Source organism: Lytechinus pictus, unplaced genomic scaffold, assembly GCF_037042905.1.
Source record: "Lytechinus pictus isolate F3 Inbred unplaced genomic scaffold, Lp3.0 scaffold_19, whole genome shotgun sequence".
Taxonomy (NCBI): Eukaryota; Metazoa; Echinodermata; class Echinoidea; order Temnopleuroida; family Toxopneustidae; genus Lytechinus; species Lytechinus pictus.
Genome location: NW_026974140.1, coordinates 12,182,129 through 12,205,429, shown reverse-complemented (window position 1 = coordinate 12,205,429; position 23,301 = coordinate 12,182,129). Strand labels below are relative to the sequence as shown.

Below are 23,301 nucleotides of genomic sequence, written 5' to 3'. Positions count from 1 at the left end.
GATATGCAACAAAATACAATCAAAGTAACAAAACATTATTAATTATTTGTTTGTTTATTTGTTTAGTTATTTATTTCAATAGGGTTTTTAAAAAACTTGCTATCAGCCGACAAGGCTGTTTTTCAACAAGTCCGTAAAACACAATTTACAAAATATATAAAAACAGCAAAGCAAATTCAATAATAGCCTAAATGATAACATTTTATTACCAACGCACATAAAACACCCACAAAACCCACACAATACACACGCACACAAAATATATAGCATCTCACACCATGGAAAATATGTTTGATATGCCTCTGATAAAAGAAGACAGATTTACTTCATCTTCATTACGTGCACTGATGCGTTATAAACAGTGCTTAATCTCAAAATGTTTGTATTGGGTTTATACCTAAAACTAAGGTTCTTTTAATATTTCTTAATGAGTATGAACTAGAATTTGTACATAGCTAACAATTATAATATAATTGAATTTCATTTCTCAAATACAACTTTGAATTACCATTTGCAAGCTCCGCTAACTTTTTAAAGTTGACGGTAAAAGCGCCCCATACCTCCGAACCATAGAAGAGTATACACTTAAAAATAGGTAGTCAAAAATGACCCTATAACAGTCATTTTTGACCCCATTCTCAGGGTCAACTATACACCGAACCCATTGGGGTCATTTATGACCCACTAGATGTAGTCAAATGATTTTGACTACAATGGTAGTCAACAAATGACCCAAATGAAGTAAAAAATTACTACAAAAAGGTCAAAATTTGACTACATTTAAATGAAAAGGGGTCAAATGCAATAGACAGTAGGGTCATTTCATTCCTCCATCCTTTCACTTCAATGTAGTCAATTTCAACTTCAATGTAGTCAGATTTTGACTTCAGTGGTTAGTTGTATCCGACTACTTGTAAGCTTAACACATTAATTAGACACAAAAACTAAAAGATTATTGTGCATAAACAAATAATTTATTTATAAAGAACATATTAGATGCTTCCAAAACACTAAATAGCAATACAAGAGTGGTAACATTTAAAATTTGATCCTAAAAAGTACACTGTCAAATTGAAAAGCACTGAAGCATTTTCTAACATTATTAAGACATTACAGATTTTATAATTTGCTTTTCAAATAATTGACCTTGATTGATCAATGATGTGGTAGTAGGCCAAATATCTGATCTGTATGTTATTTCTTGAATAAATTCATCTGGTTTGACTGCATTGACATCATAAATAGGGAAGATTCATCTTGACAAAACCAATTATCAATTACTGACCTGACAGTTATGATCCAATTCTCGTCGGAACGCCCTCTAGAGAAGATGGCTTTCGACCAGGATGGCCGAAACTGTCAGGTCAGTAATTGATATTGGTTTTGTCAAGATGAATCTTCTCTATTGAAGATCTGTATGCCATCTACAAAGTGTCTGCATCAGATTCACATGGAATGATGGCATTTACACACGCATATGATACACCACATCTGACACCTAAATGTTATTACATGAATTGTCCCAAGAAAAGCTGCATATCATCTGCATTCCTGTTTACCCAATTTTTTTACACTGATGTACATTAATACTGAATAAGTTACAGGATAACATGGAAGTCAATTTGCTTAATTAATTTAAAACAAATTCAATTTCAGTTCATATCGAAAAAGTACGAATTAAAACATGAATTTCTTCACTTGTGTTCGCCACCAATCAAGCTGTATTGCTGATCGATCCATAAACACAATGTATCGGGCTCATTTCAATGGGTTTTACACATGTACCATTTTAAAGTCATATTAATGTATTTACATTGGGTTTTTGAACAGGAAGGACCTTTTGGAAAATTCCCTCTATAAAATTCTATTTGTAACTATTTCAAAGAAATACTTCTACACATTCTATGTAACTCTATTGCAACTCGGGAGCAGTAGCTGCAAGTCCAACATCTGAAAAATGCTTTGTCAGCAAACAGCAATGTACCAAGGGTCACACCAATTCTTAAACTGAAACTTGCTATAATTTACAATTCTATCAGTTACATCATTTTTTTTAATCAGTTAATAGTTGTCATTCTATCAGTTAAATTCAAAGTTGAAATTAATCAAATTCTAATAATGTATCAATTAAATTCAAACTTGCTATTTGCAGTAATATCAGTTAAATTTAAACTTGCCGTGTATTATAATTCCATCAGTAAAAGTAAAACTTGCTATTTGTAACACTTCAATTGTAAAAAGGCAATACAACTCAATTACCACACATTACATCACTTATTCATAGATTCTAGTAATTTCACTGGCGCAATCACACCTTGTGATCACATGGTATTTTACCCCTTGTTTGGGGTGTTTTTTGTCAATTAAAATCCTTGTTTGGGGTAAATTTGACCACTTTTGGTGAATCCTAGCTTGGGGTCATTTTTGAAAGTATACACATGAGTGGCCACCCTCTCCTCTCACAATCACACCAAGGTTAGTACAATGATCCCAAGCTAAACATTGATAAGTATGCAGTTCAGCATATAATTTTCATTTTCATTAAATTCTAGTTTGAAGGGCCTATGTAGTTCAGTACATCCAGTGGTATAAATAACATCAACTCGCGGAACTCAAAATACGAATCACAATTTGGATATGCGCCTTGGTTATGGCATAGTATAATGAATGGCATAGTATAATGAATGAGGGCTAAGGTCTTTGAATTCTGCTACCAGAATATTAATGTCAAGAAAACAATATCACACAGTGGTAATTATGTCAAAACTTGCTTAATGTGTCTGCTATATATTAACTTATGTACATTAAATGTTATCTGTGCAAACATTTTGGCTTAAACCTAGTCTATAAATTTAACTGATCGAAAAACCATAATTTGCCACAAAAATGACAAGTTTGAGCTTTTTGTCACAAACCCATCTTCTAAAGCCACTAGCATTAATTTGCAGAGATACAATTTAAAACGCAGAGGTATTTAGCAGACAAAATGAAAATGTTGGCATACTTGCCACTTTGCAATTTTGTTTGTTTTGTTGCTTGCAAAATTTAAAATCAAAATGTGGTATTGGAATTTGGATACCCTTTGTACCCCCCTGTATACGAATGACTAAAATAGATTTGAAAAGGATAGGCAGTGAAATTGATACGCATTTATCTGATGTCACAAAGGAACCCTTAAAGGCGCATGCGTACACACGCAAGCAATTGAAGATGCTGCTTAAGTACGCACGTGGAGCTGCTGCCTTGAGGAATTGACGTACCTCGATACCTGAACTTGTAAAATCCATTTTAGTATTGAATTTCATACATGGCATACAGACATATCCAAATTAGGAGACATATCAGAATTTTGAGTTCTGCTGAACTGACATTGACCATTAAATGGTTGAAAATTAAGTATGAAGGACATATGTCCTTAATGACCTCACACAGGAGGAGGTGTTCCTGTCTTTGGCATTTACCTGGTACAGAACTTTTTGAATAAACTCCCATGTAGTATAGCACGCAGATGGATACTCCAGGTCAAGTACATAAAACAACTTGAAACACACATCAACAGCCTTCAGAAGGCTGTCTTGCTTAAGGGCACGGCCCTCAACCACAGCAAAATATTGTGCTGGCGCTTTCTGTGGGCCAAGGGCCAGGACAAATGGTTGCCGCCTCTTTGACATGAGTCCATCCAAGTATTGAGGGAGGTTTGTCCCTATCTGTAAAAAGAGAAAATAAATCTACTGATTAATTTACATTTAAAAAATAAATCTAGATATTTTCTGTCTGCGTACTTAATTTTTACTGGTAAGTGGGTTGTAGATAGATATAGCTTTAGCATGGTCCTGATGTACATTGTGTGCACACACTTTGCTGGTCGAGGAACAATATTTGACTATACTGCCTGGCGTTTGACATCATGGGTCAGTCTGTCAAATCTATATAGTGAGGGTAACTACTGTAACTTGACCATGATCATGATAGAAGTTGTCATATAAACTTAACCTTTCTTTATATCACAGTTCTAAAGATCTATCACAGATCTAGGTGTAGAGTGAGAGTCGAGTTCTATTAGGGACCTGTCAGCTGAACTTCAATTAGCAAACATGGAAAGTTTGGGCCAGGGTTGTTTGATTTAAATCATGTCGATTTAAATCATGATTTAAATCGCGATTTAAATCACTTGATTTTTTTCAAAAAAATCACTGATTTAAATCAACTTTTATGAAAAAAATTAGTTTTCTCTATTTTCTCTTCTTCTTAACAGATACTTTCAATGTAATCATTTTCATTTCTGTTCCACATGCTTTAGAGATACTTTAAAAGAATGATACACCCTCATGGAGTCTGATTTAACACCACTGTTTTATTTCAAATTGTAAAAAAAGCAAAACTGATAAAAACAACAAGTTTCTAACGAAGTAATGATAAATAACTCTCTGTATGTACACCAAACTGTTAAATCTTCAATAAAATAATATATAAAATCTACAAAGGTGCTCAAAGTCCACAACTTGGATACTTTTACAAAACAGCTGAACTACTTGTATGTACCTCCTTCTTGTTACTATTAATACCCATTCTTTCAATTACTTAAGTTGCAAAACCCTTTGTTTATTAGCTATTACCAGCTGTTAGTTGGGAAGTCCCCCATGTGATAGTTCTAGGAAATATTCCTAGCTAAAATCCCCCATGTGATAATTCTAGGAAATATTCCCAGCTAGAATTCCCAAGGGCAGTATAGGAACCCTAACAGGCCTTTAATAATGTCAATTTTGTTGGAAATTCTCAAGTTCTTTGAGTACTTCATGCATTGGAGTAACACTTCGGATGTTTTGAACTGACTGATATAAAAATTTCAAGAGTTTAAATGTATACATGACACATAACATTACTTGGGCTTCCATAAAATATCCCTCTCTATAATGCAAATAAATAAAAAAAAAAAAAAAAAAATTACCTGTATTTAAGTGGATTATTGTGTCAAATAGTACAATACACAATGTTCAAAAGACTACTTGACCACTATTATTGGTGTAAAACAGTTTAAATATAGTTTAAAACTTGTTAAGTGTGACCATTATTTTTCGTTTGAAAAAAATCAAAAAAATCTGATTTAAATCATAAAAATCCGATTTAAATAAAAAAAATCCGATTTTTTTGATTTTTTTAAAAAAATCAAAAAAATCAACAACCCTGGTTTGGGCTGCATGTGGGATGTGCTACAACAAATGTTGTAGTGCGACAAGCATGCAAATTCTGCAGTTAATCGAACCATAATCAAAATGATACAGAGATGCCAGTGACTTTGGTCACATTTTCCTGAAACGCTAATAAAATTTCTTGAAAATATGAATTTTTAATCTTGTTTTGTACTGGAGATGCTGAAATTTTTTTCCTGAAGTCTGGCATCTCCGATGATAACAATTAAGTAAAACAGATCTATGCAATACAAACTGTGTGAGCATCACATCAGCCAAACTGTTGTTGTCTTGATGAACGTGTCCCATTCTTTACATATCACTTTCAACCAAATGGAGTACTTGAGGCATTTCTTTCATTTTATGTGCAAGAAGATATACAAAAACATCCTCCAATTGGATATATCCCATCTGCATCCCACCTCTATACCCAAACATTTCATTTAGTAGGCACTAAAATTTACTCCATACTTACCGGCTGAAAATCAATGAAGGACTCCATTGCTTCTTTCACCGTAGCCCTGGATTTCTTTGCGTTTGACAGTTTTCCTGTAGGCAGTATCAAGGGCAGTGCTGTCAGACCTGCATCCTGTGCACTTTGATCATCTATATCTGAAAGGAAAACAAACTTCAATTAAAATAGAGCAATTCCATGGTAAATATTTTAACACTGAATCGCATCTTTTTTAAAACAGTATACAAAATTATTGAAAAGCAAAATATTACAGAAAATACCCCGGGTGGGGGTGGTGGTGGTGGGGGCACTCAATATTGAAGTTCGCACCATGTGCGATCAAAAAGACCCCCTTTTTTGGACTGCTGTTACCCAAAGACCCCCGTTTTTTCCATTTGATGACCCAATTTTTTTCTGTCACCCAAAGACCCATGAATTTTGCACTCTCTGACCCAAAAATTGCACAAATTTTTGATTTTCAGAAAAATGCCATTTAATCACACTAAAAAAGAGCCCATTTTTTAGCTTGGTGTGTCACCGAAAAACCCAGATTTTAGACTGTCACTGAAAGACACCCTATTTTTTTACTTGTCACCCAAAGACCCCCTATTTTTCATTTGTCACCCAAAGACCCCCTATTTTTCATTTGAACGCATCACCGAAAGACCCCTATGTTCGAGATGTGTGATCTTACTCGTACGTCACTTTCATATTGAGTGCCCCTCCCCCCGGGGAAAATATGTACCGGCTTGCACTTGTGGACTTTGCTTTTCTCCATACTGCAGTAGTTTTTTTGCCAGTTCTTGAGTCCATTTCATGATTAATCTGTCAGACACATCCCCATGAACTGCTCTGAAATCACCATCTATCTGTGATGCAAATTAAAATGCATAAAGAAGGATTGCAAAACCTTGATTCAGTATGGTAATTTTGGGGTGGGCACATGTGTAATGTCTAATTGCAAAATGAATATCCAGCAACCAAGGAGCTAGGCCTTGATTATGTTAATGACACCTGGCAAAAGATACATGTAGGGAAGTATATTATTATCAGTAGTACCAAATAAAAACAGGCAGAATTTGGTAGACTTTTGTTACTGGTCCTGGCAGGCAAAAAAGATCAATGAGGAATTTTATTTGGGTTTTTGAGAAGCACACCTCAAGAATTAATGCTTTACTGTACTTTTGACATAAACCAAGAAAACAAAAGTTACCCCATACCATGTTAGGGACATCAAAGAGTCGAGGCCATTGCAACTCGATGTCATGCAGGGTAGATTTCTTCTCTGAGTGAATTTCTTCTTGTCTTTTCAGTGCAGTCTTCTTCATGAATTCCACCACTTTAGGGATAGGGCTATTATTATGTTGAAGCCATTGCTTCATTTCTTCCAAGTTCTCCGGCTCCATATCTTTTTCTGAAAAAGACAAGGTGATAAAAAACAAAATCAATAGTAGGCTACCTACAGCAAACCCTAAACTACCTTTTACAAAAAGTTAAAGTCCTTCTCAAGCCTTTCGGCCCATAGAGCGGCGCCTATCTCCATTTCAATAAACCTAGGCCACATGTCTACTGGAAAGTAGAGAAACTACAGCAGGGGGTTAGTCCACTGGTAGCCATGTGTTTAACTTCCCTACTCCATTCTTCTAATGTCGAGTGCCTGACAAGAAAGCAGTAGGTACCATTTTTAAAGCCTTTGGTATGGCCCGGCTGGGGTTCAAACCCACAACCCCCCGATCATGAGGCGGACGCTCTAACCACTAGGCCACCATGCCGGTGACACCTGTTTAAGGCTCTTAAATTTGACGGCAATCAATCCTAAGATCTAGTGCACTGATGTAAGTCCCGGGGGGGGGGGTCTGTCCTCATTGAAAGGGGGGGTATCATGCTTGACCAAGAATTCACGTAAAAAGGGTGTTTTTTACAATCATGCACGTAACGTGCGTAACTTAAATAGGGTCTCAAAATCACCAAAAATCAAGAAAAAGGGTCACTTTTTTTAAACCGATGAGTTACGCATTCAGTGTCTTAAAAAAAAATTCACCTTACCTGTGTACTTAGGGCTAATTGCATGTTCATTTAACACTACATTTTATCACAATGATGGAATATTCCCAAATCCCAGCCAAAAACACTTTGCACATGCCCGCAAACACTTGAATTAGCCCGACCTCATGCACGGAAAGCAAAACATATATCACTATTTGCTTGGTTTGAAAATAGTTATTACTTGCTTTGGGGATTACTTACTTAGGGTAGCAAATTACCGATAATCATACTTATTTAGGGTGTATATTTTTGCATTTGTAAATACTTGTTTAGGATGCTTTTGGCAAGTCCTTGGTCATGCATGATACCCCCCTTTCAATGAGGACAGACCCCCCCTGGGATGTAAGTTCCTGACCAGATGCACTGCAGGAATCAGACTAAGCTTCCTGTAAAAATTTATCTAAACTAGTTATAGGTTTCTTGTAAGAGGTTGGAACATGCCTTTGATGCAAGTTGATTAAGTGTTACAAGCAACAACAACAAAAAAAAAACCATGCAGATGATTTTAAAGTGCGCTCTACAAATTTAAAGCGTAAACTCACAGCCTCAACACAATTTGAGAGAAATGGCATTGATCACTTTCACCCAAAAGACACTCCATTTAGCATCATCCAGGGATGCAGCCGCTATTGGGCACAGAACCCTATTCAGCCTACATCTAGAAGAACAATATTGCAACTGGGACCAGCTCTCGGAGTCCCCGAATATTATACCGGTAGCTGAGACAATAAGCAATTAGTTCCGTGGCCAAGGGAATTTCAATCAAACATACAAATCATGGCTGCGCTGGGACTTGAACACACAACCTTAAGATCTGGAGTACAATGCCCTACCGATTGAGCTAACTTGATCACAAGCAATCTGCTGAGCATCATGAGGTGCAAATTGGTAGACCAAAGACTGGTCCCTGTGGAATGTGGAACATTATAAATCATCTGATAATTCTGAAGATTGTAATCAAGTAAGCCTACCAAACCCAACTTGAACTTGAAGATGAGCCAGTAATAATTAAACATTCAATGTTCACAAAGCATGCAACAAAACTTAAACTAGGCACATTAACATACCTTTAGATTTTAGTTCTTCAATTTTTTCCTTGGTTGATGGTTCTTTCTGGTTCTCCTCACTTGAACTTGAAGGTTCCAAAGATGTCCACCCTTGCTTTGGCATTCTCTTTCTCACATTTTTCAACCTTTCTTCGATGAAGCCCTTTGCATGTTCACCCTCTACTGCTGGTGTATACCATGCTTCCTATGTGCGAAATTTATACAAAGAAATACATGTAACAGCAATGAGTGAATATACAGCACCTACTTTACAGTACAACCTAAAAAAGTGTAACATTTAAGTGTAAAAGTTTTGTTCAATTCAGTATTTAAACACTTATGATGGTGCAAAATAGTTGACAACGCATATTGTTGTTATCGAACAACAGAAAGAATATGGCACGAGAGAAACCGAAATGCCACCAATAAGCGTTAGATGAGTCCGGTATTTTCTCTTCTGTTCAAAGTTATTGTTCATGGGGAGAGCCATATGGTACAATGGGACAAAAACAACTTGTTGATAACAACACAATTTTCTGCTTCAAATGATGTTCTTTTAACGTGATTAAGCTTATACTTACATAACTTCAACATCTTTCAGTGCTGGAAATTGTTGAATCATGGATATTGCCATGCCCACCTTCTGTTCAGCAGATGGTCTATTATTATAAAGATCCAAGAAGAAAGGAAAAAAATAATGATCTACTACAGATACCTATAAGATAATATAAGAACAAATTTGTCTTTTATTAGTAAATAGATTTTGCACTCATTCATCTTCCAGATGCTCCCTGCTGCCTTTAAACTATGCTGCATACTTTTTAGCAGCACAGCAAGGGCAATCATCTTCCAGTGATGTCACTGCACCATGACCCTCATGCATCTGAACAAGTTTGGAGATGAATATTGATTGTAACTATCTTTTCATTTTCTATTGAAAAGTTATCTTCAGAAACCTGAAACAGTCAAAGTTTTGTAACAAAGCAAATATTTCAGTTAATTTTTATAATGAAACTTCCCCCCCCCAATTTTAAGAGTTGTTGAATCATATCAGGGATATGAAAATCATCAATTTATCTTTTCTCCTTCTACCTGAAGGTTGAGAACTTATATCCATCCCTCATATATCCCCAGACAGGGCATGCATAAGCTGGCAGCAAACCTGCATTTCACCACTTTTGTGAAAAATAGCTTTTGACTGGTCTAAGCTCCAACCCTGGTCTATTGATTTTGTTAGTTGTTTGGAAATTTTTGAGTATTTTCTTACTTGTTTCCATATTTCTCCATGAGGTGGGATACAACTATTCTCACCATTCTTTGTCTGTTAGAGGCACTCTGTGGTCCACCTTCTTCAAGTTCACCGAGAATGTGTCAAAAACATGACTTTTTTACCTGCACACATAAATAGTGACAGAAGTTACAGCACTTGAAATCATTCATTGTCACAACCACTTTTGGTTTCCTTTGGCAATTCATGGAAGTTAAATTAAAGGCAGGGGCATTCTGCGATTTACTAAAAAATGAACCATTATTTTGTTAACTATCTATAGGTTAACCGTTAAAGGTGCATGTTATGATCCCAAAAATCATCCCTGAAATTTTTTCATCAAAAGTGAGATTTTTATGCACGATAAAAGGCCATATTAAGCAGATTACTTAGGTGAAATTTTTTTTACCACAAAAAGTTGGCCACCAAATTTGGTCAACGGGATCCTTGACTGACTAGTATTACATTGCTTGGGGTTTTGAAGTGACCCGACAGGTCGAAGGTCATCTAGAGGTCAATTTATTTATAATGTCTAATTGCAAAATGAATATCCAGCAACCAAGGAGCTAGGCCTTGATTATGTTAATGACACCTGGCAAAAGATACATGTAGGGAAGTATATTATTATCAGTAGTACCAAATAAAAACAGGCAGAATTTGGTAGACTTTTGTTACTGGTCCTGGCAGGCAAAAAAGATCAATGAGAATTTTATTTGGGTTTTTGTACATGCCGGCTAAACATCCGAAAAAAAATTCAGGGTCCAAAATCCAATATTTGTCTTTATACCAGACACAAAACTCTATTCATTTTCAAAAATTTAAATGAACGTCCAATTTTGCAATTCTAAACATCCAATTCTAACAATTTTAGGGTCCCAAATCCAATATTTGTCTATTTGTCAAAACTCTATTCATTTTCAAAATGCAATTTTTTGCGTTAATTTTCAACTGTCCAAAAATCTGACCGAACGTCCAATTTTGCGATGTAAGCTGTGCTTACGATTTAAAACAACGCTTGTGCGTCTTTTCTAACATTGGCGTACAAAATTGTACATGCCGGCTTAACATCAAAAAAAAAATTCAGGGTCCAAAATCCAATATTTGTCTTCATATCAGACACAAAACTCTATTCATTTTCAAAATGCAATTTTTTGCGTTAATTTTCAACTGTCCAAAAATTCAACTGAACATCCAATTTTGCGATGTAAGCTGTGCTTACGATTTAACTCATTCGCTACAGAGGGCCTGTCAGAGAGGATTTCAATGACCACTCTTCCCATTGGCAACTTGAGAGTCTAATCTATACTATAGTGTGGAACACAGCACTTACTTATGGGGATATATGATTTCAGAGTAATAAGACATTGGCCCTATGCAACCTATAGGAGCTTTACATGGGATGAATGATAGACATAAATCTTAAGAAATAACATCTTTATGAAAAAATAGATTCCTGCAGTTATAAGAATACATTTTACTTGTGAGAAAAACAATTGTTAGTACTTCCAAGTCATTTATGATGCACCACATACCTAACTGAAAATGGAATAGTCTAGACATACAGGGTTCAATAAAGTTCAATAAACTTATCATACCATATAGGTTCATCAATTTCCGAATAGGGGTATCAACATAATGGGGAAATATGTCAAACAGAAGATACAGTGGCTAAATATCATTTTCATTGCATTATAATAGATTCTAAAGGCTTGATTATTCAGTTTGTTTTCTTCCTAAAACTGATATTGCTAAAATTTAGGCAACTCTTTGATTATCTTTGTAAGTAACTTACTCTACCCTGCTTGAGAATAGACTGGCCTGTCTACCTATTTGCATATGATATGCGCGCAGTGCTTACACACTGGGTTGTGTGTATGCGTAAAGCACACAAGCACATAGACATTGCATGGGACATTGTACTGTGTGTTGTAGGCACAGAGATACGATCTTACGTATACGTAAGCTCCCGAAGGGAGCTAGAGAGGGAACTCTTTCCGCGTGTTTTTATTTCCCATAGGTTTTGTACATAGCCAACATGGCTGCCGGTGTAGCGGCGGATTCGGTTCCACCGGCGGATACCGTATCCGCCGGCAGATATCGTTCTTAATGGCCGATATCGTTTTTAATCGGAACCATATCCGCCGGGTTTGACGCGGCTTGATGTTTGCAGATTTGGTTCCTCGGCGGATTTGGTTCTATTGACGATACGTGTAATATTTATTTGGACAGACGTCCAACCTCGGCAGCGCGCGCATGCGCGGCTCTGGCAATGTCGTTACCAATGGGGGGAGGGGATTTTCGTCCGCCTTTAGACTTTTCGTGAATTTTTATTCAGGGGCGGATCCATACAGCTTTTGACGAAGGGCTCGATGGGGGTGAGGGAATAGGAGAAACAATGACTCGATATATCATGTATACATAGACCTGGCACATGCGCCAAAACTTTGCTATTTATTATTATCAGATTTTGATGAAATTTTCAGTCCGCAGTATGCATCGATATCTTTAACTGTGCTTTTTCACACCATGATTAGTGTAAGTTTGCCAGACTGGCGAAAATTTGTACCCCCATATAGGCCTATGGTTTTTATAAAACTACAGATTTTCAACGAGTTAAAACTTCATCATTTCAAAATAAATGAGGCAAATTAGTTTATGAATATATATTGCTGTTAACTCATATTATTGCTTGTAGAGTGCTAATTTTTTGTGAAAACATTTTTCAAACAAACATTTAAAGAAAGAATTTCAAAACATGATTAATATCTTATGTAGTTTATTGTAGGCCTATTTTTAATTTGTCATGTATTTTTTTTATTTTTTTTTTTTATTCCTTTTTTTTCAATATTTTTCTTAAGGAATCTGAATTAAAGGGATGGTCCGGGCTGAAAATATTTATATCTTAATACATAGAGTAGAATTCACTGAGCAAAATGCAGAAAATTTCATCAACATCGGATAACAAATAATAAAGTTATTGAAGTTTAAAGTTAAGCAATATTTTGTGAAAACAGTCATAATGAATATTCATTAGTTGGGCTGATGATGTCACATCCCCATTTTCCGTTTTCTTATGTTATCACACAAAACCATATTTTTTTCATTTATTTCATACTTGTGTGAATAATATGTCTCCCTTATAATGAAATAAGTTGCAGCAATAAATATCTAATGCACTAAATCAGTTGTCAATCCAAATTTTCTAGTTCTTGGAGGAAAAAATTTGAATAAACCTAATTTCATATAATAAATTACAAAAGAACAAGTGGAGATGTGACATCATCAGTCCACCTAATGGATATTCATGACGTAACAGGCGGGGGGGGGGGGGGGAGTTGCCCCCTGGTGGATTTAACCAGGAATAAAAGAAAAACGGGAAAGGAAAAAAAAAGGAGGGAGAAAGAAAGGGAAAGGGGAATGAGGGGAAAAGGAAAGGAAAAAGTGAAAAGAAAACGAAGAAAAAAACCCTTTTTAATGGAAAAGGAAGGAAATCGGGAAAATGAACGAAAGAAGAACATTTGAGAAAGAACAAATCATTCCAAAACAGGCATATGTAATGTAATAGCACGGTGGGAAATAAATTAAAAGATGACAAAATGGCAAACAATAGCGCGAAACGAAGGTAAAATGCAATTAGTCAAAAGCTAATTTTTGGAAAACAAAGGCTGCCTTCCTCTTCAATGCCTTGGAAATTATGTAATTAGAGTCCAAAAGGTAGCTCTCAATGAGAGCTACCTCTTCTTCGAACTTCATGATAACGTAATTATATCGCGCGGTCTCATACCACGTGACGTCCCTGAAGACCACTTTACGGGGCCAACGTTGTGATAAGCTGGCGTCTCCACTAGAACTTAGTTCCAACCTAATGCAAACTTAAAGGAGAATGAAACCCTTGAAACCAGCTGAATCCATATCAAAGAGAAAAATCAAAGAAACATATTGTTGAAAGTTTGAGGAAGATTGAATGAATAATAAGAAAGTTATGAGCATTTGAATATTGAGATCACTAATGCCATGTAGATCCTCCCATTGGCAATGCGACCAAGATCTGTGATGTCACACACGTACAACTCCCTCATTACTTTAGTACTTATTTCACTTATATTCTCACTTTTATAGAGTCTATTACAAGGTGATGTGTTATCTTTATGAGAGGACAAGTACAGAGGTTTCACAACATTATATCATTGATGAATCGTTTGTCATATGATTAGAATGAGCAAAAAGAGATGTTTTGGGGTATATTTTCAGTGTCCAAAAGGGGAGAGTTGTTCATCTGTGACATCATAGATCTTGGTCGCATTGCCAATGGGAGGATCTCCATAGCATTAGTGATCTCGACATTCAAATGATCATAACTCTTCTATTGCTAGTCCTATTTTACTCAAACTTTTGTTGATCTTATTCTTTGATTTTTCTGCTGTCAAAAAAGCTAACTTGCTCCAAGAGTTTCATTCTCCTTTAATCTCTGATTAACGTCAGTCTGAGTCTGTCCCTAATCATCAGAATAAAGGCAAAATGTTGAGGCTTTCCTCTTCAAGGCCTAATGTAACTAGAATCCGAAAGGTAGCTGGCTCTCAATTAGACTAAGCTAGGCTAACCCACCTCTTCTTCGAACTTCATTTTGCAACGTTATTCACGCGCGGTGCGCGTGCATGCATGACGTGTGAACGTGATGAATGAAGGATATCGCGATAGCGCAAGAACGATATCTTCCGAATCTTCCGAAGGGAGTGGCCTTTTTTGGTACTGAATCCGCCGGAGGAGAACCATATCCGCCGGCGGATTTGGTGCCTAGAACGGTATCTGCCAGGCGCAGGATCCGCCGGTACACCGGCGGACAATTTGAAGGATGATTTTGGAGGGTCAATGTTTTATTCATGAGAATGACGTCAAAATACGCATAATGCACTTGTATGAATTGATTAAACGCTAATGTTTTATTCATGTACTCATGCATTAAACATTTTTTTCCGTCCCACAATTCCCTACGATATCTGTGCGAAGTGTCGTTCTTTTGGACTCTGCGAATTTGAAGTTTCTGAAACGAAATAGGTAGACTAATTATCTGTTTATAGAATTGATGTTCGAAATCATGGTTTCTGAGTGAACTTCATTGGAGCGGAAAATCTTGGAGGGAACATCAATACTATTCTAATGACATTCCATAGGAATAATTCATGTTTTGATCTCACTTGCAAATTGTAATGTGTTTGCCGGGGTTCGGGGCTCATCCTGTATTACGCACTATGTAAACCTCAATTTCAATATTTCTTTTGCCTGACTTCCAAATAAGTGTGATCATTGAGTTTCTCAAAAAATACTATATCTAGGGGTCTATATAGTTTGTCGTAGATCTAGACATTCATCGGAATGCTTCATGTAGGTCCAAAGTAAACCTTTATTTCAGTTTTATTGTGATTAGACAATTATCAGGGGTAGATGTGGACTTGTTTCCGACCTCCTGTTTTTTAGTAACGACAAACTGTCGATTTTAGGCCTATTCAAATTTAGGTCAATGTAGGGATATGGTCAGAGCGGGATCCGGCCTTTGATATCGCCGGTGCTAGCCGGCTAGCGAGATTGTCGATGTAGTCATGGGGTATGAAAATAGCGGGGACGGACTAGGCCCAAACTTCAAGCTTGAAAGTTGAAGTTTAGGCCTTGTCCGTCCCCTCTATTTCATCTTCATATGAATAAGTATAATTCTCAGCAGTTTCTTTTATTCAGGAACGCTTTACTTCAGAATAATCAGTGTTGAAATACGATTGACTTAGCATTAATGTGATCATTGAGTTTCTCAAAAAATACTATATCTAGGGGTCTATATAGTTTGTCGTAGATCTAGACATTCATCGGACATTAAAGGGAGGCAGTGTAGCTCAGTCGGTTAGAGCGCCTGTTCCGGATAAGATCGTAGATCTCAACGTGCGTGGGTTCGAGTCCCGCAGCATGCCGGAAGACGTCTAACAAAAAACTGATGCTAGCGTTGTGTGTTAGCGTGCCTCACCGCTGTGTTCAGTGCGGGTGTGAATGCAGTTGGAAAACACTCCGTCCATCGGAAAGGACGCAAATGTTGGTCCCGTGTATAGCCCTATAGGAGAGTCACAACCTATGCACGTTAAAATTAATACACTATTCGTCAAAGAGTAGGGTGTTCACCCGGTGTATTGCACCTGTAGGGACAGTGATTTTCCGCGATCGCGGAAAACGGACGGAATTCACGGAAAGGGTGTTTTGAAACGGAAAGTGTCATTTCAAACGGAAAATCCCGGAAAACGTATTTTCCCTAAAAATACACAGAATAGCAACAGAAATTACTCCAAAATCACAACAAAATGAGAATATTAAATGGCCACAAAACCCCAGAAAACACGATCTCACTTCGCTACTTTCATGACAATTCACACATCGTGACTGCACTCGACATCAGCACACTTGATTGTACCCCGCACCGTACCCGTACCCTGCCGGCGCCGGGCCTGGGCTTCACATGCACACACATATCGTTCACTGCACGGTCGTGTGTTGCTGCCCTCTACGTTTGAAGATGTAACAGCACGATATCGTGGTCTTAAAATCCAAGATGGCGGATTGGCAAAAGCCGTTGACTGATGATAATGATGTCCAAAAAACCCCAAAATTATCTATGAAATATCATTTCACCGTGAAATAATGCTAATAATGTGAAAGGTGAGGATGTATGCATGCTAAATGGGGTTGGAAAAATATTTTTTGCACCCGCATAGATCCGATTAGAACGGATTCTATTGTGTTGTTGGTACAGTAGCAGATACAAATTTTGACCAGTGTGAGTGTACGGTATTCAATGTGTAAACGGAATTGTCACTTTTCCGTGTGTACAAAGTCTATGGGGAAACGGAATTTCCGTTTTCTGACATGCTGAAACGGAATTTGAGATTTTCTGAAACGGAAAAGGCAATTTTTTGAAACGGAAAATCACTGCCCCTACACCTGCCGGTCCCCGGTACTACAATACTGCAAGAATCTTCAAGATTGAAGGAGGCAGTGTAGCTTGAAGAAGAAGAAGAAGAATGTCTGTTATGTTAAGTGTTACTTGTCTTAGCCTCTTAGATTCTGGGCTCCCGCCCGCTGCGCGGGCGGGAGCTCTCTGGGTTACATGATGCCATGCACTGCAATGGCAATGCCAATGTCAACGTGTTATTTTGTGAAATTACTTAAGCTTAACGAAATACTACAATCATGTAAGTTTACATAGTAAAGACACAAATATGTTTGACACTCACGACAAATTTCTTACCTTCAAACACAGCAACTAAACCACCTAATCCCCACTTATTTAGGAGCCTCTCCATCATCAACACCAACTAAGCGGTCGCATGCAGACTGCAGTAAAAATTTCGCAACTTGAGAGACGCGGCGCGGCGGGAAATTCGAAATCATACTCACCATACATTGAGTGATTCGACCTGAAGTAAAATAGTTCTTTGATAAAAATAATATATATCACAACGCAAATGAAGTGAAATACATGGAAAGTTTTAAAATGTTGTTTCTTTCACACTGATTAAATTTGTTTGCTATTACAACATTACTGATTATTGAACACTGCACACAGTAATATATCCCTCCGCCGTTCAACTTGCATTGCAGTCATTTTGATGATGACTCTTTAGGCAAGTTATTTTTCCACTTCATACACCTAGTCATTTTTAACTTCCGGCGCAGTCAAAAAGCCAAAAGGCAAAGTAAACAGTGAAAGGTTGACCCCATATGCAGTCAAATTTGACTACATCCAGGGTTATTTTGAAATGACCACCCAAACAAGTCAAATTTTGACTACCTATTTTTAAGTGTGAAATATTGGCTTTATTAAAGAGTCAAATATTCGTGACGCGGTTTTTATATTTGGAAGATTGTAACCAAAGGATTGAAATAATTTTAATAATACTCTCTTCGCTTTATCTGCCAGATTAACTCATGTATCTTTGAATGAACCGCAGTTATTGAAAACCAAACCTAAATATGTTGCATGTTTAACAACTTCAATGTTCTGACCGTTTACCTCGAAAGCCTGATCTTTCAATTTTTTTCCATTCTTGTTACAAATCATCATTTTTGTTTTGTCAGTATTAACATTCAATAGCCATTTATCATGAAAATAAAATAATAAATTAATATTAATAATGAATTTATATTGTGAGAGAGAAATAAGAAACAAAGGAAAGAGATAGTTGCATTACAGGTGCATGAACAGGTCCCGCTACAAGCAAGTTTTATTACTGGAGTAAAAACAAATTTAATATATTTGTGTACAATTTAGAAATTTACAAAATGTACAAATTTACATTCGATGCGTTCACCTCAATATAAAAGGACAAGTAAATTATGAAGGCAAGCGTGAAGAAGGTAAAACAGAATAAGCCCACATTGAAACACACACCCACCAATACTGATGCAGTCTCCTGAATCTACAAAGATAGAATGAAAATACCGAGCTTATTTTACAACTGATGAACAAAAAGAATAAAAAATCAATAAACAAGTCAACATATAGTAAATGATAATCAAAGACTTGATTTGAAACAGAGGATCGTGGGTTCGAATCTCAGTGTAGCCGTGGCGCAATGTCCTTCAGCACCGATCCACATTGTGCTGCACTCGACCCAGGTGAGGTAAATGACCGGGCACCTGGCAGGAATTTATTCCTTGAAATGCTTAAAATGGATAACGTTATCTCAGGTGCGGATCCAGCTCCCGCCAATAGGGGGGGGGGGAGCCGAATTTTTTTTTCACCCACATTTTCCCCGATCGGCCGCTCAAAGTTGATTTTTTTTGTCTGTTTCTTTGAAGGGGTTGTCTCAGTGGCGTAATGAGCCAAAAATTTTGAGGTGGCTCGATTCGGCATATCGCATAAAATCAATAAGAAGTTGCGAGCAAAAATTTTGACATTTTAAATATCAAAGTTTGTGATAGATTTTGACATAACATTTGAAAAATTATAGGCCTATATTTCACACTTATCCCTTTCCTTTTCTCCCCATTTTCTTGGTCGTGAAAAATGGGGGGGGGGGTAAAACGCCGATGTCCTTTGTCATTTCTTAGTTTTATTCTCATAAAACAACATGAAAAATGTAATAATCTCATAAGCCCCATTTGAATAGTGCGAGCGCGAAGCGCGAGCTGAAAATTTTTGGGATTTGATGTATTTGGTCCTGAAAATTGAATATTCTGGGCACTGCTTGTGAAACTGAACAAGATGCGTATGTAGCTAGATAATTACTGGTTACTGCGAGCGCGAATCGCGAGCAGAAATGTTTAATATGGGTTCTGGCTTGATCGAAAAGCGACCTGTTAAAGGTCAAGTCCACCCCAGGAAAATGCTGACTTAAATAAATAGAGAAAAATCAAACTAGCATAGTGCTGAAAATTTCATCAAAATCGGATGTAAAATAAGAAAGTTATGACATTTTAAAGTTTCGCTTATTTTTCACAAAACAGTGAAATGCACAACTAGGTGAGTCAGTCGATGATGTCCATCACTCACTATTTCTTTTGTTTTTTATTGTTTGAATTATATATATATTTCATTTTTTTATAGATTTGACAATAAGGACCAACTTGACTGAACCATATAATATTAAATAATGCTAATTCCACATGTTCAGGGAGGAATTAATCGTTGTATCACTTGACAATGAGGAGAAAATTAGAATATTTCATATTTCATATAATAAAATACAAAATAAATAGTGAGTGGATGACGTCACAGTCTCCTCATTTGCATACCAGCCAGGATGTGTATATAACTGTTATGTGAAATTAAGCGAAACTTTAGAATGTCATAACTTTCTTTAATATTTTACATCCGATTTTTATGAAATTTTCAGTGTTATGCTTGTTGGATTTTTCTCTTTTTATTCAAATCAACTTTTTAGGGGGATGGACTTGTCCTTTAAGAACGATTTGCAGTTAGCCATTAAGAAGATACATATTTCAACTTTTAGATAATGCGAACGCGAGCTGAATTTTTTTTTGACATTCCGACCTAAAAAAAATTGACATTCTAAGCACTTTTAAACGGTATAGGTATAAAACTAAAAATTGATGCGAGTCCGAAGCGCGATCGGGAAAAATTGAGATTTCCGACCTAAAAATGGGACCCTCTATTCATGTTTTGTAAATCATGAAAAAGGAAGTTCCTTCTTTAATAATACGAGCGCAAACTGGATAATTTTAGCACGTTTTGAATAAAGATCGAGCTGCGTATCTAAAAAAAAATGTGTGCGCATGTAGAGTTAGACAGAATTTGGGCATTCTAAATAAATTTTATATTTATCATGAAAATCAATAATGCGAGCGCGAAGCGCGAGCGGAAAATATTTGTTATTCCGGTATGAAAAGGGTGAATTTAAGCACTATCTAAAGCACTGTGTAGGGATATTGCGAAGTGTATATGGTTAGCACTTAATAAATGATACGAGTGCGAAGCGCGAGCTCAGTGATATTTTTTATATTATTTTGACCTAGGACCTGGATTTTCTAGGCCTAAGGACATTTTGTCATCATATGAAAATGATGACTATCTTCCTATTCCTCTTCCTAAGCGCGATATGAAACTTGTCGATATTCCTTTCTGAAAAATTGACAATTTAGTTATTAGGAATTCATGGAAATTTTATTATCACATTTATTAATGTAATAAGCCTAATGAGTGAGTGAAATTTGTTGACATTTAAGGCCTGAAAACTGGATATTTTAAGCATTGTTGTAATCATGAATATGATTTATGAAATGATATTATTTTTAACTATTAATGCGAGCTCAAATCGCGAGACGAAATTTTTGATAAACTGTCATAAAAGGGGATTTTAAGTGATTCTTTTTATAAAATTAATCTATGAAGAATCTTATGGAATAAACAAAGACAATATGCCTACTTGGCAAATCAAATAATGCGAGCGCACAGCGCAAAAAGCTGCAAATGATATTCACACCATAAAAACGGACATTTACAGAGTACTTAAAAAATCAATTTGTTAATCAAACAAAATAATAAAAGCTCGATATCCGAGCTGAAATATGTTTTGTATCTTGACTTCAAAACTTGATATTTTAAGCTACATATCAGCATATTAAGCAAGATATGTATCTCATTGACCAGGCTATGTGAGCGCGAAGCGCGAGCGAAAATTTAATAAAGTGACATGAAATATATATTTTCAAATCATTTTCCAAGTCTTCCCCTGACCTCATTTTATTCACTCGTCTCCTTTCTCTTATTTCGCTCTTCCTTTTACCCCCTTTCTTCCCCCTTCTTTTTCTTTTTTTTCTTTCTTTCCCCATTTTTTTCTTTTTTTTTTGCTCCGCCAATAGGGGGGCCCGGGCCCCTCGGGCCCCCTGGATCCGCCTATGGTTATCTCGGCTAATGCCATGGTAATTATGCTGCATTTACTGCTTTAGAGCGCTTATAGACTTCTGATAAACAGGTATTATAGGTGCTATATAAGCAAGTATATAATTATTGTAATTATTATTTACCCAAACTCATGATAAATATCAATCTGGGTCCCCTTCAATCCTGATGCCTTGCAAATTTCAACAATCAGATAAGAAATTAGAAAGCTCCTCCACCCCTGATCCGGTTTTTACGAATATTGTTACGTGAAAGAGAATTGGAACGAGTTTTTAAGTTTTAAAAGACATTATAAACAGATATTCAAGTTGCTTGAAAAATAAGTCTCTAAAACTGTTTATCCTTCATTTTTTAATAATACAAAAAGCTTATTTACTTTCTTGTTCTCATTAAGTCGGACTACTTAATTACTCATCAATGTAATTATGGAAATACATTGTCCATTTGGTCATTACGACATTCTTTAAATACTTTACGCATGTAGGATATCCATCGGCGATATTAAAAATTAGTGATTTCATAATTATGAAAACAATTTAGGTCATCGATGGGAACCTTTTGCTTATAGTCTCAAACAGAATTGCACCTGTTATGTTATGTATTAGTAACTTTTACTGTTACAATATTGTAATAATGCATATAGTCTTACTTAGCATATCTTATTACGTGCTATAACACAAGAATTTGGGATCAGCGAAAAATATTAATACTTGGAGAGCGCCATCTAGTGTGAATGTGATAGACAACCAATTCCAGTGAAAAGTTGCAGTTCTTTTTTTTTTTTTCTTTTTTTTTGGCTGATTCGTGATATAGCTTTACCACGACAATGGCCCCGGGAAGCGGGGTGCTGAAGCACCTTCAATGTTTTTCTAGGGGTGCTACGTATTTTATACACCATACACAGCACCACCTGGAAATAAGGTCGGTATGGTAATATTCATTTTCTTTTGCTTGTCAAATATTTAGGAAGATTATAATTATTCTACAATAATTATTTAGAAGGGTCCACACAATGCGTTTGTTTTTATTTTTAGTTGATCCCTCCACTTTCTCACATCTTCATAATGATTTTGATAATTTGCTTATATATAATACTTTGTTTTACTTTTTTATGGAAAAAATTCATTTATTGTACCTACCTCAATTTATATTGTTTGTATAAGTTTCATTTGCAAAATGTCATTGTAATTATATATGACCATTTTACTTTGTTCTGTTGATAATGAAATAAAACAAATTGAAATTGAAAGAGAAAATAAAGAAAAGAAAAGGAAAAGGCGATGAAGTGTAAAGTCAATTTACAGAACCTTCATGATTTTTTTTAAAATCATTATATGATTGCGAAAATGTTTTATATCACCGTTCGCCGTTTAGCGTCCATTGTCTCTTTCGGATCTATTGTTTCGCTTTAGCGTCTTAGTCATGCGATTTTACTCCGATGAGTGCATGTCGAAAAGCTTCAGTATGTCCTTTTTAAGGCTATATACGATTTTGCGGTACCAAACACTTCCTTAATTAAAATATTATTGGAATTCCCCCAAATTGATTAGTTAATCATTTAATGTTATCCCGCATAAGATGAAGTAACAGCTGCATACATGGGTTTAATGCTGGGATCAGTGGAATGCTAATTGATTGCGGATTTGTGGGGGAAATCTATAGATTTTGACAACTTGAGATAAAATTCTTAAAACAGAGAACTAAAAAAAAAATCCTTGATCATTTACGTTTCACGAATATTTGGAACAATCAAGCATCAGATCTAACACTTCCTTGCTTAAAAAATTTGGTTGATATCAAATTAAATAACATTTATGAACAAGAATAATGCTTTGTGAGTTTATAGAAGGAAATTCCCAATATTTGATTTTGGAAATTACACACAATTACTTCCACCATTT

General features: G+C 36.1%; 1 protein-coding gene across 6 annotated transcripts; it reads right to left on the bottom strand.

Annotated features, from left to right (window-relative positions):
* Positions 1-952: 952 nt before the first annotated feature.
* LOC129283063 (uncharacterized) lies at positions 953-17,425 on the bottom strand. 6 transcript variants are annotated; one of them, XR_010296654.1, is made up of 9 exons: positions 17,285-17,425; positions 10,003-10,127; positions 9,317-9,394; positions 8,757-8,940; positions 6,864-7,057; positions 6,389-6,512; positions 5,665-5,801; positions 1,490-3,707; positions 953-1,256 (listed from the first exon to the last, which is right to left on the bottom strand). XR_010296654.1 is itself a non-coding variant. In XM_064114266.1 (8 exons), the coding sequence occupies exons 4-8, from the start codon at positions 8,857-8,859 to the stop codon at positions 3,393-3,395; spliced, it is 873 nt and encodes a 290-aa protein (XP_063970336.1). In that variant the 5' UTR covers positions 8,860-8,940; positions 9,317-9,394; positions 10,047-10,127; positions 17,285-17,414; the 3' UTR covers positions 953-3,392. The 6 variants fall into 6 exon arrangements, 3 of the variants coding, with proteins under 3 accessions (XP_063970336.1, XP_063970335.1, XP_063970337.1); XR_010296656.1 differs by having other exon boundaries at positions 5,665-5,795; positions 17,285-17,400; XR_010296655.1 differs by having other exon boundaries at positions 10,047-10,127; positions 17,285-17,400.
* Positions 17,426-23,301: the final 5,876 nt, after the last annotated feature.

Excerpts from the sequence above, each read along its gene's own strand:
- LOC129283063 (XM_064114266.1), bottom strand. The coding sequence starts at position 8,859 with ATGCCAAAGCAAGGGTGGACATCTTTGGAACCTTCAAGTTCAAGTGAG. Across the intron at positions 7,058-8,756 it reads TGAAGAACTAAAATCTAAAG|AAAAAGATATGGAGCCGGAG; the intron begins GTATGTTAATGT and ends TGTCTTTTTCAG. Across the intron at positions 5,802-6,388 it reads AAGTCCACAAGTGCAAGCCG|ATATAGATGATCAAAGTGCA; the intron begins GTACATATTTTC and ends TTTTCCTTTCAG.